The following is a 22,228-nucleotide window of genomic DNA, read 5'->3' as shown; positions in this document are numbered from 1 at the left end:
TAGAAGTAACATGCAAAAACAAGGAGAACACACACTTGCACACACAGATTTTGCTTTAGGAGTTGTTTTCCACATACTAACACCTATGATATGTGCGTAGTACATGGATAAAGAATATCACTGTTTGCAAAAAAAAATCAAAGGTTTCCAGTCACTCACCACGCTTAGGTCTAGGGAAGCTGTCATGCAACCTGAACACAACTTTCTCTACAAAATGTTGTATGTCACACTGCTCTGGACCACGAACAAACACCATCCAGTCGTGAGTGAATCCGTCAGTAGTGGGCTTCTTCCTCAGCTGGGCGCGATGTCCCAGCTCCAGCTTCACCTGAACAGTACACTGCAGAAACACATGGAGTGAAAGGTCATTAGAGAAGACAGGACTACAGGTCTGCTAACCAAGTCACAGGTCTGGCACGCAGGACAGCAACATCCAGACTGGAACATGGACCAAACACCAACCATCATTCACCCTGGATGCAAGTAAAGTCAATTATACATTTCCCCTCACGTCTGACCATTTATTAAATCAATGCTATTCAGCTCTTTAAAGTCCATAATAATTGTTGCCTTTTAACAAGCATCTTATAAAAAATAGGATTTTACTTACCGGTAAATCTATTTCTCGTAGTCCGTAGAGGATGCTGGGGACTCCGTAAGGACCATGGGGAATAGACGGGCTCCGCAGGAGATAGGGCACTTTAAGAAAGCTTTGGATTCTGGGTGTGCACTGGCTCCTCCCTCTATGTCCCTCCTCCAGACCTCAGTTAGAGAAACTGTGCCCAGAGGATATGAACAGTACGAGGAAAGGATTTATGTAACCTAAGGGCGAGATTCATACCAGCCACACCGTATAACCTGTGATAAACTACCCAGTTAACAGTATGAACAAGTAACACAGCCTCAGTTCAAGACCGACCAACAATAACATAACCCTTATGTAAGCAATAACTATATACAAGTCTTGCAGAAGAAGTCCGCACTTGGGACGGGCGCCCAGCATCCTCTACGGACTACGGGAAATAGATTTACCGGTAAGTAAAATCCTATTTTCTCTAACGTCCTAGAGGATGCTGGGGACTCCGTAAGGACCATGGTGATTATACCAAAGCTCCCAAACGGGCGGGAGAGTGCGGATGACTCTGCAGCACCGATTGAGCAAACAGGAGGTCCTCCTCAGCCGGGGTATCAAACTTATAGAACTTTGCAAAGGTGTTTGACCCCGACCAAGTAGCAGCTCGGCACAGCTGTAGTGCCAAGACACCTCGGGCAGCCGCCCAAGAAGAGACCACCTTCCTAGTGGAATGGGCCTTAACCGATTTAGGCAATGGCAATCCTGCCGTAGAATGCGCCTGCTGAATTGTGTTACAGATCCAGCGAGCAATAGTCTGCTTTGAAGCAGGAGCGCCAACCTTGTTGGCCGCATACAGAACAAACAGAGCTTCAGTCTTCCTGATCCTAGCTGTTCTGGTCACGTAAATCTTCAAAGCCCTGACCACATCCAGGGACTCGGAGTCCTCCAAGTCCTGTGTAGCCACAGGCACGACAATAAGTTGGTTCATATGAAAAGATGAGACCACCTTGGGCAGAAATTGAGGACGAGTCCTCAACTCTGCCCTATCCACGTGAAAAATCAGGTATGGGCTTTTATATGATAAAGCCGCTAATTCCGAAACACGCCTTGCAGAAGCTAAGGCCAACAGCATGACCACTTTCCAAGTGAGGTATTTCAACTCCAAGGTGACTTGAGGAAACTTAATACCACGTTAAGATCCCAAGGCGCCACCCGTGGTACAAAGGGAGGCTGAATATGCAGCACTCCCTTCACAAAAGTCTGTACTTCAGGAAGAGAAGCCAATTCTCTTTGAAAGAAAATGGATAAGGCCGAAATTTGGACCTTTATGGACCCTAATTTTAGGCCCAAATTCACTCCTGTTTGAAGGAAGTGAAGCAGACGGCCCAAATGGAACTCCTCCGTAGGAGCAGCTCTGGCCTCACACCAAGAAATATATTTCCGCCATATACGGTGATAATGTTTCGATGTCACATCCTTCCTAGCCTTGATCAGGGTAGGAATGACCTCCTCCGGAATCCCTTTTTCAGCTACGATCCGGCGTTCAACCGCCATGCCGTCAAACGCAGCCGCGGTAAGTCTTGAAACAGACAGGGCCCCTGCTGCAGCAGGTCCTGCCTTAGAGGAAGAGGCCACGGATCTTCTGTGAGCAACTCTTGCAGATCCGGATACCAAGTCCTCCTTGGCCAATCTGGAACAATGAGAATTGTTCGGACCCTTCTTAGTCTTATTAATCTCAACACCTTGGGTATGAGAGGCAGAGGAGGAAACACATAGACCGATCTGAACACCCATGGTGTCACCAGAGCGTCTACCGCTACCGCCTGAGGGTCTCTTGACCTGGCGCAACACCTCTTTAGCTTTTTGTTGAGACGGGACGCCATCATGTCTATTTGAGGCAGTCCCCACCGATCCACGATCTGTGTGAAGACTTCTTGATGAAGTACCCACTCTCCCGGATGCAGGTCGTGCCTGCTGAGGAAGTCCGCCTCCCAGTTATCCACCCCCGGGATGAACACTGCTGATAGTTTGCTTACATGGCCTTCCGCCCAGCGCAGAATCCTGGTCACCTCTGCCATGGCCACTCTGCTCCTTGTGCCGCCTTGGCGGTTTACATGAGCCACTGCCGTGATATTGTCCGACTGAATCAGAACCGGTTTGTTCTGAAGCCACTCCTCCGCCTGGCGTAGGGCGTTGTAAATGGCCCTTAACTCCAGGACATTGATGTGGAGACAAGTCTCTAGGCTTGACCAGAGACCTTGGAAATTTCTTCCCAGTGCGACAGCCCCCCAACCTCGGAGGCTCGCTTCCGTGGTCACCAGGATCCAGTTCTGAATGCCGAACCTGCGACCCTCTAGGAGGTGAGCACTGCGCAGCCACCACAGGAGAGATACCCTGGCCCTGGGAGACAGGGTGATCCGATTCTGCATTTGTAGATGGGACCCGGACCATTTGTCCAATAGGTCCCATTGGAAAGTCCTCGCATGGAACTTGCCGAAGGGGATGGCCTCGTATGAAGCCACCATCTTCCCCAGAACCTTTGTGCAATGATGCACCGAAACCTTTTTTGGCTTTAAAAGGTTCCTGACCAGGGCTATGAGCTCCTGAGCCTTCTCCACCGGAAGAAAAACTCTTTTTTGGTCTGTGTCTAGAATCAGGCCCAAAAAGGTCAGACGCGTTGCAGGTACTAGCTGGGATTTCGGTAAATTGAGAATCCAGCCGTGCATCTGCAACGTCTTCACGGACAGAGACAAGCTGTCCAGCAACTTCTCCCGAGATCTCGCCTATATACGGAGATCGTCCAAGTACGGGATAATTGTGACTCCCTGCTTGCGCAGGAGCACCATCATTTCCGCAATTACCTTGGTGAAAATTCTCAGGGCCGTGGAAAGCCTGAAATTGGTAGTGACAATTCTGTACTGCAAATCTCAGAAACGCCTGGTGAGGGGGGAAAATCGGAACATGAAGGTACGCATCCTTTATGTGCAGGGACACCATCCAATCCCCTCCCTCCAGGCTGGCGATGACCATTCTGAGCGATTCCATTTTGAACTTGAACCTCTTCAAGTACAGGTTCAGGGATTTTAGATTTAGAATGGGTCTGACCGAACCGTCCGGTTTCGGTACCACAAACAGGGATGAATAATAACCCTCTCCTTGCTGGAGATGAGGAACCTTGATTATCACCTGTTGAATGTACAATTTGTGAATTGTCGCTAACACTAGCTCCCTCTCTGACGGGGAAGCCGGCAGAGCAGATTTGAAAAACCGGCGAGGGGGCATGTCTTCGAATTCCAGTCTGTATCCCTGGGAAACAATCTCTATTGCCCAGGGATCCACCTGTGATTGAACCCAGACGTGGCTGAAAAGACGAAGACGTGCCCCCACTTGATCTGACCCCCCCCCCCCCCCCCCGGAAAGCCCCAGCGTCATGCTGTGGACTTTGCGGAAGTAGGGGAGGACTTCTGCTCCTGGGAACTAGCTGAGTGCAGCTTTTTTCCCTTGCCATTACCTCTGGCAACGAAGGACGATCCTCGTACCTTCTTGTTTTTATTGGAACGAAAGGACTGCATTTAATAATGTGGTACCTTCTTAGAATGCTGCGGGGGAACATAAGGTAAAAATTCGATTTACCGGCAGTAGCAGTAGAGACTAGGTCCGAGAGGCCTTCTCCAAACAACTCCTCCCCCATGTAAGGCAATATGCCGCTTTGTGTCGGCGTCTCCCTTCCACTGTCGGGTCCACAAGAGCCGCCTAGCAGAAAATAAGAATTTACTTACCGATAATTCTATTTCTCGTAGTCCGTAGTGGATGCTGGGAACTCCGTAAGGACCATGGGGAATAGCGGCTCCGCAGGAGACTGGGCACAAAAGTAAAGCTTTAGGACTACCTGGTGTGCACTGGCTCCTCCCCCTATGACCCTCCTCCAAGCCTCAGTTAGGATACTGTGCCCGGACGAGCGTACACAATAAGGAAGGATTTATGAATCCCGGGTAAGACTCATACCAGCCACACCAATCACACCGTACAACCTGTGATCTGAACCCAGTCAACAGCATGATAACAGAGGAGCCTCTAGATAGATGGCTCACAACAACAATAACCCGATTTAGTTAACAATAACTATGTACAAGTATTGCAGACAATCAGCACTTGGGATGGGCGCCCAGCATCCACTACGGACTACGAGAAATAGAATTATCGGTAAGTAAATTCTTATTTTCTCTGACGTCCTAGTGGATGCTGGGAACTCCGTAAGGACCATGGGGATTATACCAAAGCTCCCAAACGGGCGGGAGAGTGCGGATGACTCTGCAGCACCGAATGAGAGAACTCCAGGTCCTCCTCAGCCAGGGTATCAAATTTGTAGAATTTAGCAAACGTGTTTGCCCCTGACCAAATAGCTGCTCGGCAAAGTTGTAAAGCCGAGACCCCTCGGGCAGCCGCCCAAGATGAGCCCACCTTCCTTGTGGAATGGGCTTTTACAGATTTTGGCTGTGGCAGGCCTGCCACAGAATGTGCAAGCTGAATTGTATTACAAATCCAACAAGCAATAGTCTGCTTAGAAGCAGGAGCACCCAGCTTGTTGGGTGCATACAGGATAAACAGCGAGTCAGATTTTCTGACTCCAGCCGTCCTGGAAACATATATTTTCAGGGCCCTGACTATGTCCAACAACTTGGAGTCCTCCAAGTCACTAGTAGCCGCAGGTACCACAATAGTTTGGTTCAGATGAAACGCTGAAACCACCTTAGGGAGAAAATGAGGACGAGTCCTCAATTCTGCCCTGACTGAATGGAAGATCAGATAAGGGCTTTTACAGGATAAAGCCGCCAATTCTGACACGCGCCTGGCCGAGGCCAGGGCCAACAGCATGACCACTTTCCATGTGAGATATTTTAACTCCACAGATTCAAGTGGTTCAAACCATTGTGACTTTAGGAACCCCAAAACTACATTGAGATCCCAAGGTGCCACTGGAGGCACAAAAGGAGGCTGTATATGCAGTACCCCTTTTACAAACGTCTGAACTTCAGGAACTGAAGCTAGTTCTTTCTGGAAGAAAATTGACAGGGCCGAAATTTGAACCTCAATGGACCCCAATTTTAGGCCCATAGACACTCCTGTTTGCAGGAAATGCACGAATCGACCTAGTTGAAATTCCTCCATCGGGGCCTTACTGGCCTCGCACCACGCAACATATTTTCGCCTAATGCGGTGATAATGCTTTGCGGTTACATCCTTACTGGCTTTGATCAGGGTAGGGATGACTTCATCCGGAATGCCTTTTTCCTTCAGGATCCGGCGTTCAACCGCCCTGCCGTCAAACGCAGCCGCGGTAAGTCTTGGAATAGATCGGGTCCTTGATGGAGCAGGTCCCTTCTTAGAGGTAGAGGCCACGGGTCCTCCGTGAGCATCTCTTGAAGTTCCGGGTACCAAGTCCTTCTTGGCCAATCCGGAGCCACGAGTATAGTTCTTACTCCCCTCCGTCTCATAATTCTCAGTACTTTTGGTAAGAGAGGAAGAGGAGGGAACACATACACTGACTGGTACACCCACGGTGTTACCAGAGCGTCCACAGCTATTGCCTGAGGGTCCCTTGACCTGGCGCAATACCTGTCCAATTTTTTGTTTAGGCGGGACGCCATCATGTCCACCTTTGGTTTTTCCCAACGGTTTACAATCATGTGGAAAACTTCTGCTGAGGAAGTCTGTTTCCCAGTTGTCCACTCCCGGAATGAACACTGCTGACAATGCTATCACATGATTTTCCGCCCAGCGAAAAATCCTTGCAGCTTCTGCCATTGCCCTCCTGCTTCTTGTGCCGCCCTGTCTGTCTACGTGGGCGACTGCCGTGATGTTGTCCGACTGGATCAGCACCGGCTGACCTTGAAGCAGAGGTTTTGTTTGGTTAGGGCATTGTAAATGGCCCTTAGCTCCAAGATATTTATGTGAAGTGATGTCTCCAGGCTTGACCACAAGCCCTGGAAATTTCTTCCCTGTGTGACTGCTCCCCAGCCTCGCAGGCTGGCATCCGTGGTCACCAGGACCCAGTCCTGAATGCCGAATCTGCGCCCTCTAGAAGATGAGCACTCTGCAACCACCACAGGAGACACACCCTTGTCTTTGGTGACAGGGTTATCCGCTGATGCATCTGAAGATGCGATCCGGACCATTTTTCCAGCAGGTCCCACTGGAAAGTTCTTGCGTGGAATCTGCCGAATGGAATTGCTTCGTAGGAAGCCACCATTTTTCCCAGGACCCTTGTGCACTGATGCACTGACACTTGGCCTGGTTTTAGGAGGTTTCTGACTAGTTCGGATAACTCCCTGGCTTTCTTCTCCTGGAGAAACACCTTTTTCTGGACTGTGTCCAGGATCATCCTTAGGAATAGAAGACGTGTCGTCGGGATCAGCTGCGATTTTGGAATATTAAGAATCCAACCGTGCTGCCGCAACACTACTTGAGATAGTGCTACCCCGACTACCAACTGTTCCCTGGATCTTGCCCTTATCCGGAGATCGTCCAAGTAAGGGATAATTAAAACTCCCTTCCTTCGAAGGAGTATCATCATTTCGGCCATTACTTTGATAAAGACCCGGGGTGCCGTGGACAAACCAAATGGCAGCGTCTGAAACTGATAGTGACAGTTCTGTACCACAAACCTGAGGTACCCTTGGTGAGAAGGGTAAATTGGGACATGGAGATAAGCATCCTTGATGTCCAGAGACACCATATAATCCCCTTCTTCCAGGTTTGCCATCACCGCTCTGAGTGACTCCATCTTGAATTTGAACCTTTGTATGTAAGTGTTCAAGGATTTCAGATTTAAATTAGGTCTCACCGAGCCGTCCGGCTTCGGTACCACAAACAGCGTGGAATAATACCCCTTTCCCTGAAGGATCCAGGGGTCCACCTGTGAGTGAGCCCACTGCACGCTGACATTTTTGAGACGGGCCCCCACCGTGCCTGAGTCCGCTTGTAAAGCCCCAGCGTCATGCTGAGGACTTGGCAGAAAACGGGAGAGGGCTTCTGTTCCTGGGAACTGGCTGTTTGCTGCAGCCTTTTTCCTCTCCCTCTGCCACGGGGCAGAAATGAGGAGCCTTTTGCCCGCTTGCCCTTATGGGGCCCAAGGGACTGCGCCTGATAATACGGCGTCTTCTTATGTTGAGAGGCTACCTGGGGTAAAAATGTGGATTTCCCAGCCGTTGCCGTGGCCACCAGGTCTGTTAGACCTACCCCAAATAACTCCTCCCTTTTATAAGGCGATACTTCCATATGCCTTTGGAATCAGCATCACCTGACCACTGTCTTGTCCATAACCCTCTTCTGGCAGAAATGGACAGCGCACTTACTCTTGATGCCAGTCGGCAAATATCCCTCTGTGCATCACGCATATATAGAAATGCATCTTTTAAATGCTCTATAGTCAGTAATATACTGTCCCTATCTAGGGTATCAATATTGTCAGTCAGGGAATCCGACCAAGCCACCCCAGCACTGCACATCCAGGCTGAGGCGATTGCTGGTCGCAGTATCACACCCGTGTGAGTGTATATACATTTTAGGATATTTTACTGCTTTCTGTCAGCAGGTTCCGTAAGGGCGGCCGTATCCGGGGACGGTAGTGCCACCTGTTTAGACAAGCGTGTGAGCGCTTTATTCACCCTAGGGGGTGTTTCCCAACGTGCCCTATCCTCTGCGGGAAGGGGTATGTTATGCTAATAACTTTTTAGGAATTAACAGTTTTTATCGGGGAAAACCCACGCATCATCACACACTTCATTTTATTCCTCAGATGCAGGAAAAACTACAGGCAGTTTTTTTCTCACCCAACATAATACCCTTTTTAGTGGTACTGGTATTATCAGAAATGTGTAAAAACATTTTCCATAGCCTCAATCATGTAACGTGTGGCCCTACTGGAAGTCACATTCGTCTCTTAATCGTCGACACTGGAGTCAGTATCCGTGTCGGCGTCTGTATCTGCCATCTGCGGTAACGGGCGTTTTAGAGCCCCTGATGGCTTTTGAGACACCTGGACAGGCACAGGCTCATGTCATCAATCTTTTGTAAAGAGCTGACACTGTCACATAATTCCTTCCATAAGCTCATCCACTCAGGTGTCGACTCCCTAGGGGGTGACATCTCTGTTACAGGCAATTGCTCCGCCTCCACCTCATTTTCCTCCTCATACATGTCGACACAACGTACCGACACACAGCACACACACAGGGAATGCTCTGATAGAGTACAGGACCCCACTAGCCCTTTGGGTAGACAGAGGGAGAGTATGCCAGCACACACCAGAGCGCTATATATATACAGGGATAACCTTATATAAGTGTTTTTCCCCTTATAGCTGCTGTATTGTTATACTGCGCCTAATTAGTGCCCCCCTCTCTTTTTTAACCCCTTTCTGTAGTGTAGTAACTGCAGGGGAGAGCCAGGGAGCTTCCCTCCAACGGAGCTGTGAGAGAAAATGGCGCCAGTGTGCTGAGGAGATAGGCTCCGCCCCCTTCTCGGCGGCCTTTTCTCCCGTTTTTCTGTGGAATCTGGCAGGGGTTAAAATTCATCCATATAGCCCTGGGGGCTATATGTGATGTATTTTCGCCAGCCAAGGTGTTTTTATTGCTGCTTAGGGCGCCCCCCCCTAGCGCCCTGCACCCTCAGTAACCGAAGTGTGAAGTGTGCTGAGGAGCAATGGCGCACAGCTGCAGTGCTGTGCGCTACCTTGGTGAAGACAGGATGTCTTCTGCCGCCGATTTTCCGGACCTCTTGCTTCTGGCTCTGTAAGGGGGCCGGCGGCGCGGCTCTGGGACCGGACTCCGAGGCTGGGCCTGTGTTCGGTCCCTCTGGAGCTAATGGTGTCCAGTAGCCTAAGAAGCCCAATCCACTCTGCACGCAGGTGAGTTCGCTTCTTCTCCCCTTAGTCCCTCGATGCAGTGAGCCTGTTGCCAGCAGGTCTCACTGAAAATAAAAAACCTAAAACTAAACTTTCACTAAGAAGCTCAGGAGAGCCCCTAGTGTGCACCCTTCTCGGCCGGGCACAAAAATCTAACTGAGGCTTGGAGGAGGGTCATAGGGGGAGGAGCCAGTGCACACCAGGTAGTCCTAAAGCTTTACTTTTGTGCCCAGTCTCCTGCGGAGCCGCTATTCCCCATGGTCCTTACGGAGTTCCCAGCATCCACTAGGACGTCAGAGAAATAGACATAGCGTTTATTCTAGAGCTTAGTAAACAAATGTCTCTCTGAGCATCCCTCATACAAGGCAGCATCTCTGATATGCTCCATGGTCATTAGAATGATATCCCTATCTAAGGTGTCCATCTCCGTAGATAAGGAGTCTGCCCATGCCACGACAGCACTACAAACCCAGGCCTACGCCATGGCCGGCCTAACTATAGTTCCTGAATGTGTGTAAATGTGCTTCATGGTAATTTCCTGCTTGCGATCAGCAGGATCCTTGAGGGAAGCAGTATCCGGAGAAGGCAGTGCCACCTTCTTGGATAAGCGTGTCAGCGCCTTGTCTACTTTAGGCGCAGATTGCCATCGTATCCGATCCTTCTGTGGAAAAGGATACGCCATGAGAATCCTTTGGGAACATGGAGTCTCCTATCCGGAGATTCCCAAGCCTTTTCGCATAATTCGCTTAGCTCAAATGAGGACGGAAACGTGACCTCAGGCTTTTTCCCTTTATACATGTGAACCCTCGTGTCAGGGACAGGGGGTTCCTCCGTGATATGCAAAACCTCTTTTATGGCAATAATCATGTACCTAATACCTTTTGCCACCTTCGGCTGTAATTTTGCATCCTCATAGTTGACACTAGAGTCAGTATCTGTGTCGGTATCTGTGTCAGCGACCCCCCCCCCCCCCCCCTGCGCCCTGCACCCATACAGTGACCGGAGTGTGTGAGGTGATGTGGAGCAATGACGCACAGCTGCAGTGCTGTGCGTTACCTCTGTGAAGCTGAATGCTTCTGCCGCCTGAGACGTCTTCTTGCTTCTGTTCTTCTGGCTCTGTGAGGAGAACGGCGGCGTGGCTCCGGGGGTGGACGCCCAGGACGTACCTGTGTTCACCCCCTCTAAAGCTAATGGTGTCCAGTAGCCGAGGAAGCAGATCCTATCAGTTAAGTAGGTCTGCCCCTCTCTCCTCAGTCCCTCGATGCAGGGAGCCTGTTGCCAGCAGTGCTCCCTGTGAAAAAGTAAAAATCCAAACAAAAATGCTTTCTGTAGCGAAGAACTCAAGAGAGCTCCCTGCAGTGCGCCTTTCATCCTCTGGGCACAGTGTAAAACTGAGGTCTGGAGGAGGGACATAGAGGGAGGAGCCAGTGCACACCCAGAATCCAAAGCTTTCTTAAAGTGCACTATCTCCTGCGGAGCCCGTCTATTCCCCATGGTCCTTACGGAGTCCCCAGCATCCTCTAGGACGTTAGAGAAAATTATTTTAATAGAACAAATGATTCAGCATAAAGTATTTTATTTCCATGTCAAAATAACTTTAAAAATACTTAAGCAGAATATACATTTTAATTTATTGATAATTCCCTTTCCCAAGATCAACAGCTGTACATACTATACATGAACATGCAGCTTGCCCTCTCCATGAGACATAACCAGCAAATGCAAATCTATAAATACACTGGTCTCCAACTTCTTTCCTTACGACACAATACAATACCGTACCGATATGGAAACAATGAAGCCACAAATGCTTGCTTCACATACATATTTAAAGGTGAACTTCTCAAAAATACTTTGGTTTCTGGTTACAGGCAGTACATAGTTACTTTTATCATTAAGTGGAAAAAGAAACCCTTCTGACATGGCAAGGCAACACTTATATGTGACCTGCACAGTTTATAGATTATGCAAACCTTTGCATCTTTGCTCCGTGCGCTACAAGTCGTGTCACACATAACAGTAGTGCCGAGCGTCTTTTTTTTGCATCTTTTTCCGCAAAAATAGGACGCACAAGCAGCTTCTATATTTGCATACAAAATGCTATGCTACCGTGTTTCCAAAGAAAACACTGTAACGTGGCATTTCAGATGCAGATTGAGCAGCAATTACACACAGAATAATAAGAATTTACTTACCGATAATTCTATTTCTCATAGCCCGTAGTGGATGCTGGGGACTCCGTAAGGACCATGGGGAATAGCGGCTCCGCAGGAGACTGGGCACAAAAGTAAAAGCTTTAGGACTACCTGGTGTGCACTGGCTCCTCCCCCCATGACCCTCCTCCAAGCCTCAGTCAGGATACTGTGCCCGGACGAGCGTACACAATAAGGAAGGATATTGAATCCCGGGTAAGACTCATACCAGCCACACCAATCACACCGTACAACCTGTGATCTGAACCCAGTTAACAGCATGATAACAGAGGAGCCTCTGAAAAGATGGCTCACAACAATAATAACCCGATTTTTGTAACAATAACTATGTACAAGTATTGCAGACAATCCGCACTTGGGATGGGCGCCCAGCATCCACTACGGACTATGAGAAAAAGAATTATCGGTAAGTAAATTCTTATTTTCTCTAACGTCCTAAGTGGATGCTGGGGACTCCGTAAGGACCATGGGGATTATACCAAAGCTCCCAAACGGGCGGGAGAGTGCGGATGACTCTGCAGCACTGAATGAGAGAACTCCAGGTCCTCCTTAGCCAGGGTATCAAATTTGTAGAATTTAGCAAACGTGTTTGCCCCTGACCAAGTAGCTGCTCTGCAAAGTTGTAAAGCCGAGACCCCTCGGGCAGCCGCCCAAGATGAGCCCACCTTCCTTGTGGAATGGGCATTTACAGATTTTGGCTGTTGCAGGCCTGCCACAGAATGTGCAAGCTGAATTGTACTACAAATCCAGCGAGCAATAGTCTGCTTAGAAGCAGGAGCACCCAGCTTGTTGGGTGCATACAGGATAAATAGCGAGTCAGATTTTCTGACTCCAGCCGTCCTGGAAACATATATTTTCAGGGCCCTGACTACGTCCAGCAACTTGGAGTCCTCCAAGTCCCTAGTAGCCCCAATGTGATTTTAGGAATCCCAAAACTACATTTAGATCCCAAGGTGCCACTGGAGGCACAAAAGGAGGTTGTATATGCAGTACCCCCTTGACAAACGTCTGTACTTCAGGAACTGAAGCCAGTTCTTTTTGGAAGAAAATCGACAGGGCCGAAATCTGAACCTTAATGGACCCTAATTTTAGGCCCATAGACAGTCCTGTTTGTAGGAAATGCAGGAAACGACCCAGTTGAAATTCCTCTGTAGGGGCCTTCCTGGCCTCGCACCACGCAACATATTTACGCCAAATACGGTGATAATGTTGTACGGTTACATCCTTCCTGGCTTTGATCAGGGTAGGGATGACTTCATCCGGAATGCCTTTTTCCTTCAGGATCCGGCGTTCAACCGCCATGCCGTCAAACGCAGCCGCGGTAAGTCTTGGAAGAGACAGGGTCCCTGCTGGAGCAGGTCCTTTCTTAGAGGTAGAGGCCACGGGTCCTCTGTGAGCATCTCTTGAAGTTCCGGGTACCAAGTCCTTCTTGGCCAATCCGGAGCCACGAGTATAGTCCTTACTCCTCTCCTTCTTATGATCCTCAGTACCTTGGGTATGAGAGGCAGAGGAGGGAACACATACACTGACTGGTACACCCATGGTGTTACCAGAGCGTCCACAGCTATTGCCTGAGGGTCCCTTGACCTGGCGCAATATCTGTCTAGTTTTTTGTTGAGGCGGGACGCCATCATGTCCACCTTTGGTTTTTCCCAACGGTTCACAATCATGTGGAAGACTTCTGGGTGAAGTCCCCACTCCCCCGGGTGGAGGTCGTGTCTGCTGAGGAAGTCTGCTTCCCAGTTGTCCACACCCGGAATGAACACTGCTGACAGTGCTATCACATGATTTTCTGCCCAGCGAAGAATCCTTGCAACTTCTGTCATTGCCCTCCTGCTTCTTGTGCCGCCCTGTCTGTTTACGTGGGCGACTGCCGTGATGTTGTCCGACTGGATCAGCACCGGCTGACCTTGAAGCAGAGGTCTTGCTAGGCTCAGAGCATTGTAAATGGCTCTTAGCTCCAGGATATTTATGTGAAGTGATGTCTCCAGGCTTGACCACAAGCCCTGGAAATTTCTTCCCTGTGTGACTGCTCCCCAGCCTCTCAGGCTGGCATCCGTGGTCACCAAGACCCAGTCCTGAATGCCGAATCTGCGGCCCTCTAGAAGATGAGCACTCTGCAACCACCACAGGATAGACACCCTTGTCCTTGGAGACAGGGTTATCCGCTGATGCATCTGAAGATGCGATCCGGACCATTTGTCCAGCAGATCCCACTGAAAAGTTCTTGCGTGGAATCTGCCGAATGGAATCGCTTCGTAAGAAGCCACCATTTTTCCCAGGACCCTTGTGCATTGATGCACTGACACTTGGCCTGGTTTTAGGAGGTTCCTGACTAGCTCGGATAACTCCCTGGCTTTCTCCTCCGGGAGAAACACCTTTTTCTGGACTGTGTCCAGAATCATCCCTAGGAACAGCAGACGTGTCGTCGGAATCAGCTGCGATTTTGGAATATTTAGAATCCACCCGTGCTGTCGTAGCACTACTTGAGATAGTGCTACTCCGACCTCTAACTGTTCCCTGGACCTTGCCCTTATCAGGAGATCGTCCAAGTAAGAGATAATTAAGACGCCTTTTCTTCGAAGAAGAATCATCATTTCGGCCATTACCTTGGTAAAGACCCGGGGTGCCGTGGACAATCCAAACGGCAGCGTCTGAAACTGATAGTGACAGTTCTGTACCACAAACCTGAGGTACCCTTGGTGAGAAGGGCAAATTGGGACATGGAGGTAAGCATCCTTGATGTCCAGAGACACCATATAGTCCCCTTCTTCCAGGTTCGCTATCACTGCTCTGAGTGACTCCATCTTGAATTTGAACCTTTGCATGTAAGTGTTCAATGATTTCAGATTTAAAATAGGTCTCACCGAGCCGTCCGGCTTCGGTACCACAAACAGCGTGGAATAATACCCCTTTCCCTGTTGTAGGAGGGGTACCTTGATTATCACCTGCTGGGAATACAGCTTGTGAATGGCTTCCAATACCGCCTCCCTGTCGGAGGGAGACGTTGGTAAAGCAGACTTCAGGAACCGGCGAGGGGGGAGACGTCTCGAATTCCAATTTGTACCCCTGAGATACTACCTGCAGGATCCAGGGGTCCACTTGCGAGTGAGCCCACTGCGCGCTGAAATTCTTGAGACGACCCCCCACCGTACCTGAGTCCGCTTGTAAGGCCCCAGCGTCATGCTGAGGACTTGGCAGAAGCGGGGGAGGGCTTCTGTTCCTGGGAAGAGGCTGCCTGCTGCAGTCTTTTTCCCCTTCCTCTGCCCCGGGGCAGATATGAGTGGCCTTTTGCCCGCTTGCCCTTATGGGGACGAAAGGATTGAGCCTGAAAAGACGGTGTCTTTTTCTACTGAGAGGTGACCTGGGGTAAAAAGGTGGATTTCCCAGCCGTTGCCGTGGCCACCAGGTCCGATAGACCGACCCCAAATAACTCCTCCCCTTTATACGGCAATACTTCCATATGCCGTTTGGAATCCGCATCACCTGACCACTGTCGCGTCCATAACCCTCTTCTGGCAGAAATGGACAGCGCACTTACTCTTGATGCCAGAGTGCAAATATCCCTCTGTGCATCTCGCATATATAGAAATGCATCCTTTAAATGCTCTATAGTCAATAATATACTGTCCCTGTCCAGGGTATCAATATTTTCAGTCAGGGAATCCGACCAAGCCACCCCAGCACTGCACATCCAGGCTGAGGCGATTGCTGGTCTCAGTATAACACCAGTATGTGTGTATATACTTTTTAGGATATTTTCCAGCTTCCTATCAGCTGGCTCCTTGAGGGCGGCCGTATCCGGAGACGGTAACGCCACTTGTTTTGATAAGCGTGTGAGCGCCTTATCTACCCTAGGGGGTGTTTCCCAACGCGCCCTAACCTCTGGCGGGAAAGGGTATAATGCCAATAATTTTTTAGAAATTAGCAGTTTTTTATCGGGGGAAACCCACGCTTCATCACACACCTCATTTAATTCATCTGATTCAGGAAAAAATAAGAATTTACTTACCGATAATTCTATTTCTCGTAGTCCGTAGTGGATGCTGGGAACTCTGTAAGGACCATGGGGAATAGCGGCTCCGCAGGAGACAGGGCACATCTAAAGAAAGCTTTAGGATCACCTGGTGTGCACTGGCTCCTCCCCCTATGACCCTCCTCCAAGCCTCAGTTAGGATACTGTGCCCGGACGAGCGTACACAATAAGGAAGGATTTTGAATCCCGGGCAAGACTCATACCAGCCACACCAATCACACTGTACAACTTGTGATCTGAACCCAGTTAACAGCATGATAATAGAGAAGCCTCTCGAAAAGATGGCTCACTACAACAATAACCCGAATTTTTTGGTAACAATAATTATGTACCAGTATTGCAGACAATCCGCACTTGGGATGGGCGCCCAGCATCCACTACGGACTACGAGAAATAGAATTATCGGTAAGTAAATTCTTATTTTCTCTGACGTCCTAGTGGATGCTGGGAACTCCGTAAGGACCATGGGGATTATACCAAAGCTCCCAAACGGGCGGGAGAGTGCGGATGACTCTGCAGCCCCCAATGAGAGAACTCCCGGTCCTCCTTAGCCAGGGTATCAAATTTGTAGAATTTTACAAACGTATTTGCTCCTGACCAAGTAACTGCTCGGCAAAGTTGTAAAGCCGAGACCCCTCGGGCAGCTGCCCAAGATGAGCCCACCTTCCTTGTGGAGTGGGCATTTACAGATTTTTGGCTGTGGCAGGCCTGCCACAGAATGTGCAAGCTGAATTGTACTACAAATCCAACGAGCAATAGTCTGCTTAGAAGCAGGAGCACCCAGCTAGTTGGGTGCATAGAGGATAAACAGCGAGTCAGATTTCCTGACTCCAGCCGTCCTGGAAACATATATTTTCCGGGTCCTGACAACGTCTAGCAACTTGGAGTCCTCCAAGTCCCTAGTAGCCGCAGGCACCACAATAGGTTTGGTTCAGGTGAACGCTGAAACCACCTTAGGGAGAAACTGAGGACGAGTCCTCAATTCCGCCCTGTCCGAATGGAAAATCAGATAAGGGCTTTTACAGGATAAAGCCACCAATTCTGACACGCGCCTGGCCCAGGCCAGAGCCAACAGCATGACCACTTTTTCTGTGAGATATTTTAACTCCACAGATTTAAGTGTGTCAAACCAATGTGACTTTTGGAACCCAAAAACCACCTGGAGATCCCAAAAGTGCCACTAAAGGCACAAAAGGAGGCTGTATATGCAGTACCCCTTTAACAAATGTCTGAACTTCAGGGACTGAAGCTAGTTCTTTTTTGGAAGAAAATTGACAGAGCCGAAATTTGAACCTTAATGGACCCCAATTTCAGGCCCATAGATACTCCTGTTTGCAGGAAATGCAGGAATCGACCCAGTTGAATTTCCTCCGTCGAGCCTTACTGGCCTCGCACCACGCAACATATTTTCGCCAAATGCGGTGATAATGTTTTGCGGTTACATCCTTCCTGGCTTTGATCAGGATAGGGATGACTTCATCCGGAATGCCTTTTTCCTTCAGGATCCGGCGTTCAACCGCCATGCCGTCAACGCAGCCGCGGTAAGTCTTGGAACAGACAAGGTCCTTGCTGGAGCAGGTCCCTTCTTAGAGGTAGAGGCTACGGATCCTCCGTGAGCATCTCTTGAAGTTCCGGTTACCAATTCCTTCTTGGCCAATCCGGAGCCACTAATATAGTGCTTACTCCTCTCCATCTTATCAATCTCAGTACCTTGGGTATGAGAGGCAGAGGAGGGAACCCATACACTGATTGGTACACCCACGGTGTTACCAGAGCATCTACAGCTATTGCCTGAGGGTCCCTTGACGTGGCGCAATACCTGTCGAGTTTTTCCCAACGGTTTATAATCATGTGGAAGACTTCTGGGTGAAGTCCTTACTCTCCCGGGTGGAGGTCGTGCTGAGGAAAACTGCTTCCCAGTTGTCCACTCCCGGAATGAAAACTGCTGACAGTGCTATCACATGGTTTTTCGCCCCGCGAAGAATCCTTGCAGCTTCTGCCATTGCCCTCCTGCTTCTTGTGGCACCCTGTCTGTTTACGTGGGTGACTGCCGTAATGTTGTCCGACTGGATCAACACCGGCTGACTTTGAAGCAGAGGTCTTGCTAAGCTTAGAGCATTGTAAATGGCCCTTAGCTTCAGGACATTTATGTGAAGTGATGTCTCCAGGCTTGACCATAAGCCCTGGATATTCCTTCCCTGTGTGACTGCTCCCCAGCCTCGCAGGCTGGCATCCGTGGCCACCAGGACCCAGTCCCGCATGCCGAATCTGCGGCCCTCTAGAAGATGAGCACTCTGCAACCACCACAGGAGGGATACCCTTGTCCCTGGTGACAGGGTTATCCGCTGAAGCATCTGAAGATGCGACCCGGACCATTTGTCCAGTAGGTTCCACTGGAAAGTCTTGCGTGGAATCTGCCGAATGGGATTGCTTCATAGGAAGCCACCATTTTTACCCAGAACCCTTGTGCATTGATGCACTGAGACTTGGTTCGGTTTTAGGAGGTTCCTGACTAGCTCGGATAACTCCCTGGCTTTCTCCTCCGGGAGAAACACCTTCTTTCTGGACTGTGTCCAGGATCATCCCTAGGAACAGAAGACAAGTCGTCGGAACCAGCTTCGATTTTGGAATATTGAGAATCCAATCGTGCTGCCGCAACACTACCTGAGGTAGTGCTACACCGATCTCCAACTGTTCCCTGGATCTCACCCTTATCAGGGAATCGTCCAAGCAAAGGATAACTAAGATTCCCTTCCTTCGAAGGAATATCATCATTACGGTCATTACTTCAGTAAAGACCCGGGGTGCCGTGGACCATCCCTACGGCAGCGTCTGAACTGATAGTGACAGTTCTGTACCATAACCTGAGATACCCTTGGCGAGAAGGGTAAATTTTGACATGAAGGTAAGCATCCTTGATGTCCCGAGACATCATGTAGTCCCCTTCTTCCAGGTTTGCAATCACTGCTCTGAGTGACTCAATTTTGAATTTGAACCTCTGTATGTAAAGTGTTCAAAGATTTTAGATTTTAAAATCGGTCTCACCGAGCCGTCTGGCTTCGGTACCACAATAGTGTGGAATAATACCCCGTTCCCTGTTGCAGGAGGGGTACCTTAATTATCACCTGCTGGGAATACAGCTTGTGAATGGCTTCCAAAACTGCCTCCCTGTCAGCGGGAGACGTCGGTAAAACAGACTTTTTGGAAACGGCGAGGGGAATACGTCTCGAATTCCAATTTGTACCCCTGAAATATTACCTGAAGGATCCAGGGGTCTACTTGCGAGTGAGCCCACTGCGCACTGAAATTCATTGAGAACGGGCCCCCACCGTGCCTGAACTTGTAAAGCCCTAGCGTCATACTGAGAGCTTGGCAGAGGCGGAAAAGGGTTTCTGTTCCTGGGAACTGGCTGATCTCTGCAGCCATTTTCCTCTCCCTCTGTCACGAGCAGAAAAGAGGAACCCTTTTGTCCGCTTGCCAACCAGGACTGCGCCTGATAATACGGCGTCTTATTTTGAGAGGCGACCTGGGGTACATCCCCTTTTTTGTTAAGGCAATACTTCCAAATGCCGTTTGGAATCCGCATCACCTGACCACTTTACTGGTATAATTGGACAACGCACTTATACTTGATGCCAGTCGGCAAATATTCCGCTGTGCATCATGCATATATAGAAATGCATCTTTTAATTGCTCTATAGGCAATAATATACTGTCCTTATCTAGGATATCAAATTTCCAGTCAGGGAATCCGACCACGCCAACCCAGCACTGCACATCCAGGCTGAGGCGATTGCTGGTCGCAGTATAACACCAGTATGTGTGTAAATACATTTTAGGATACCCTCCTGCTTTCTATCAGCAGGATCCCTAAGGGCGGCCATCTCCAGAGAGGGTAGAGCCCTTGTTCTTACAAGCGTGTGAGCGCCTTATCCCCCCTAGGGGGTGTTTCCCAACGCACCCTAACCTCTGGCGGGAAAAGGTATACTGCCAATAACTTTTTAGAAATTATCAATTGTTATCGGGGGGAAACCCACGCATCATCACACACCTCATTTTATTTCTCAGATTCAGGAAAACTACAGGAAGTTTTTCCTCACCAAACATAATACCCCTTTTTTTTTTTTTTTTTGGTGGTATTTATATTATCAGAAGAGTGTAAACTTTTTCCATTGCCTCAATCATGCAATGTGTGGCCCTATTGGAAATCACGGTTGTCTCTTCACCGTCGACACAGGAGTCAGTATCCGTGTCGGCGTCTGTATCTGAGGTAACGGGCGCTTTAGAGCCCCTGTATGAGACGTCTGGACATGCACAAGCTGAGTAGCCAGCTGTCTCATGTCAACCACTGTCTTTTATACAAAGCTGACACTGTCACGCAATTTCAACAGTACATCCACTCAGGTGTCGACCCCCCAGGGGGTGACAACACTATTACAGACACTCTACTCCGTCTCCTCATCATTTTTCTCCTCATACATGTCGACACAAACGTACCGACACACAGCACACACACAGGGAATGCTCTGATAGAGGACAGGACCCCACTAGCCCTTTGGGGAGACAGAGGGAGAGTTTGCCAGCACACACCAGAGCGCTATATATATACAGGGATAACCTTATATAAGTGTTTTTCCCTTATATAGCTGCTGTATTATTAATCTGCCAAATTTAGTGCCCCCCCTCTCTTGTTTTACCCTGTTTCTGTAGTGCAGGACTGCAGGGGAGAGCCAGGGAGCTTCCCTCCAACGGAGCTGTGAGGGAAAATGGCGCTTGTGTGCTGAGGAGATAGGCTCCGCCCCCTTCTCGGCGGCCTTTCTCCCGCTTTTTTAAGGAAAAACTGGCAGGGGTTAAATGCATCCATATAGCCCAGGAGCTATATGTGATGTATTTTTAGCCATCTAAGGTGTTTTTATTGCGTCTCAGGGCGCCCCCCCCCAGCGCCCTGCACCCTCAGTGACCGGAGTGTGAAGTGTGCTGAGAGCAATGGCGCACAGCTGCGGTGCTGTGCGCTACCTTATTGAAGACAGGACGTCTTCTGCCGCCGATTTCCCGGACCTCATCAGTCTTCTGGCTCTGTAAGGGGGCCGGCGGCGCGGCTCTGGGACCCATCCATGGCTGGGCCTGTGATCGTCCCTCTGGAGCTAATGTCCAGTAGCCTAAGAAGCCCAATCCACTCTGCACGCAGGTGAGTTCGCTTCTTCTCCCCTTAGTCCCTCGGTGCAGTGAGCCTGTTGCCAGCAGGTCTCACTGAAAATAAAAAACCTAAAACTAAACTTTTCACTAAGCAGCTCAGGAGAGCCACCTAGTGTGCACCCTTCTCGTTCGGACACAAAAATCTAACTGAGGCTTGGAGGAGGGTCATGGGGGGAGGAGCCAGTGCACACCAGGTAGTCCTAAAGCTTTTACTTTTGTGCCCAGTCTCCTGCGGAGCAGCTATTCCCCATGGTCCTTACGGAGTCCCCAGCATCCACTTAGGACGTTAGAGAAATAGGAATTCTGCATATCATGTTAATCAGCAAAAGCTGCTTGTGTGTCCTACTACATTACTTTGCGTCTAAAACGCATTTTCACAAAAAAACGCATTTTCACAAAAACACACACACACATATATATATATATATATATATATATATACATATATATATATATATACATATATATATATATATACACACACACACTTCCCATACGGTACCTTTAAACTGGGACGCTCATAAATTACACATGTTCTCTAGCTGCTTAAAACATGGTGAAATGTGGGCTTGAAGTCAGCCAGTTTGGTTTGGTGTGTGTGTGTGTGTGTGTGTGTGTGTGTGTGTGTGTGTGTGTGTGTGTGTGTGTGTGTGTGTGTGTGTGTGTACTATATACATACATTATTGCAATATTTTGTAAGTAACACTCCCTGACTTCAGATGAATAACAGTTTGGAGTGTAATAAGGAGCGTGCTAAGTTTGTATGTTTAAAAAAAAAAATATTTAAATGTGGTCATATACCACTGGCACTACAGATGTTGGAGTGCTGTGGATTACTCATACCAGCCACACCAATCACACCTTATTACTCGTGATAAACTTACCCAGTTAACAGTATGAACAATCACAGAGCATCAGATAAACTCAGATAAATAAGTTTATCATCAGATAAATCATCAGATTTATCATCAGATAAATAAGTCCTTCTTGGCCAATCCGGAACAATGAGTATTGTTCTCACATCTCTTTTCCTTATGATTCTCAGCACCTTGGGTATGAGAGGAAGAGGAGGAAATACATAGACCGACGGGAATACCCACAGTGTCACCAGTGCGTCCACAGCTATCGCCTGAGGGTCTCTTGACCTGGCGCAATATCTCTGCAGCTTTTTGTTGAGGCGGGATGCCATCATGTCCACCTGTGGCAGTTCCCACCGACTTGCAATCTGCATGAAGACTTCTTGATGAAGTCCCCACTCTCCCGGGTGGAGGTCGTGCCTGCTGAGGAAGTCTGCTTCCCAGTTG

The 22,228-nt window shown here is 49.1% G+C and overlaps 1 protein-coding gene across 2 annotated transcripts in view; it reads right to left on the bottom strand.

The window, feature by feature from the left end:
* MLLT1 (MLLT1 super elongation complex subunit) overlaps positions 1 to 22,228 on the bottom strand; it is a 116,298-nt gene that overhangs the window by 79,882 nt on the left and 14,188 nt on the right. For both annotated transcript variants that reach the window (XM_063916436.1, XM_063916429.1), the window contains exon 2: positions 160 to 340. In XM_063916436.1, coding sequence (XP_063772506.1) covers positions 160 to 340 — 181 coding nt within the window. The remainder of the gene's footprint in view (positions 1 to 159; positions 341 to 22,228) is intronic.

The sequence above is a fragment of the Pseudophryne corroboree genome, chromosome 1 (genome assembly GCF_028390025.1).
Source record: "Pseudophryne corroboree isolate aPseCor3 chromosome 1, aPseCor3.hap2, whole genome shotgun sequence".
Taxonomy (NCBI): domain Eukaryota; kingdom Metazoa; phylum Chordata; class Amphibia; order Anura; family Myobatrachidae; genus Pseudophryne; species Pseudophryne corroboree.
Note: the sequence above shows the minus strand (reverse complement) of the source record. Positions and strands in the feature narration are given on the sequence as shown.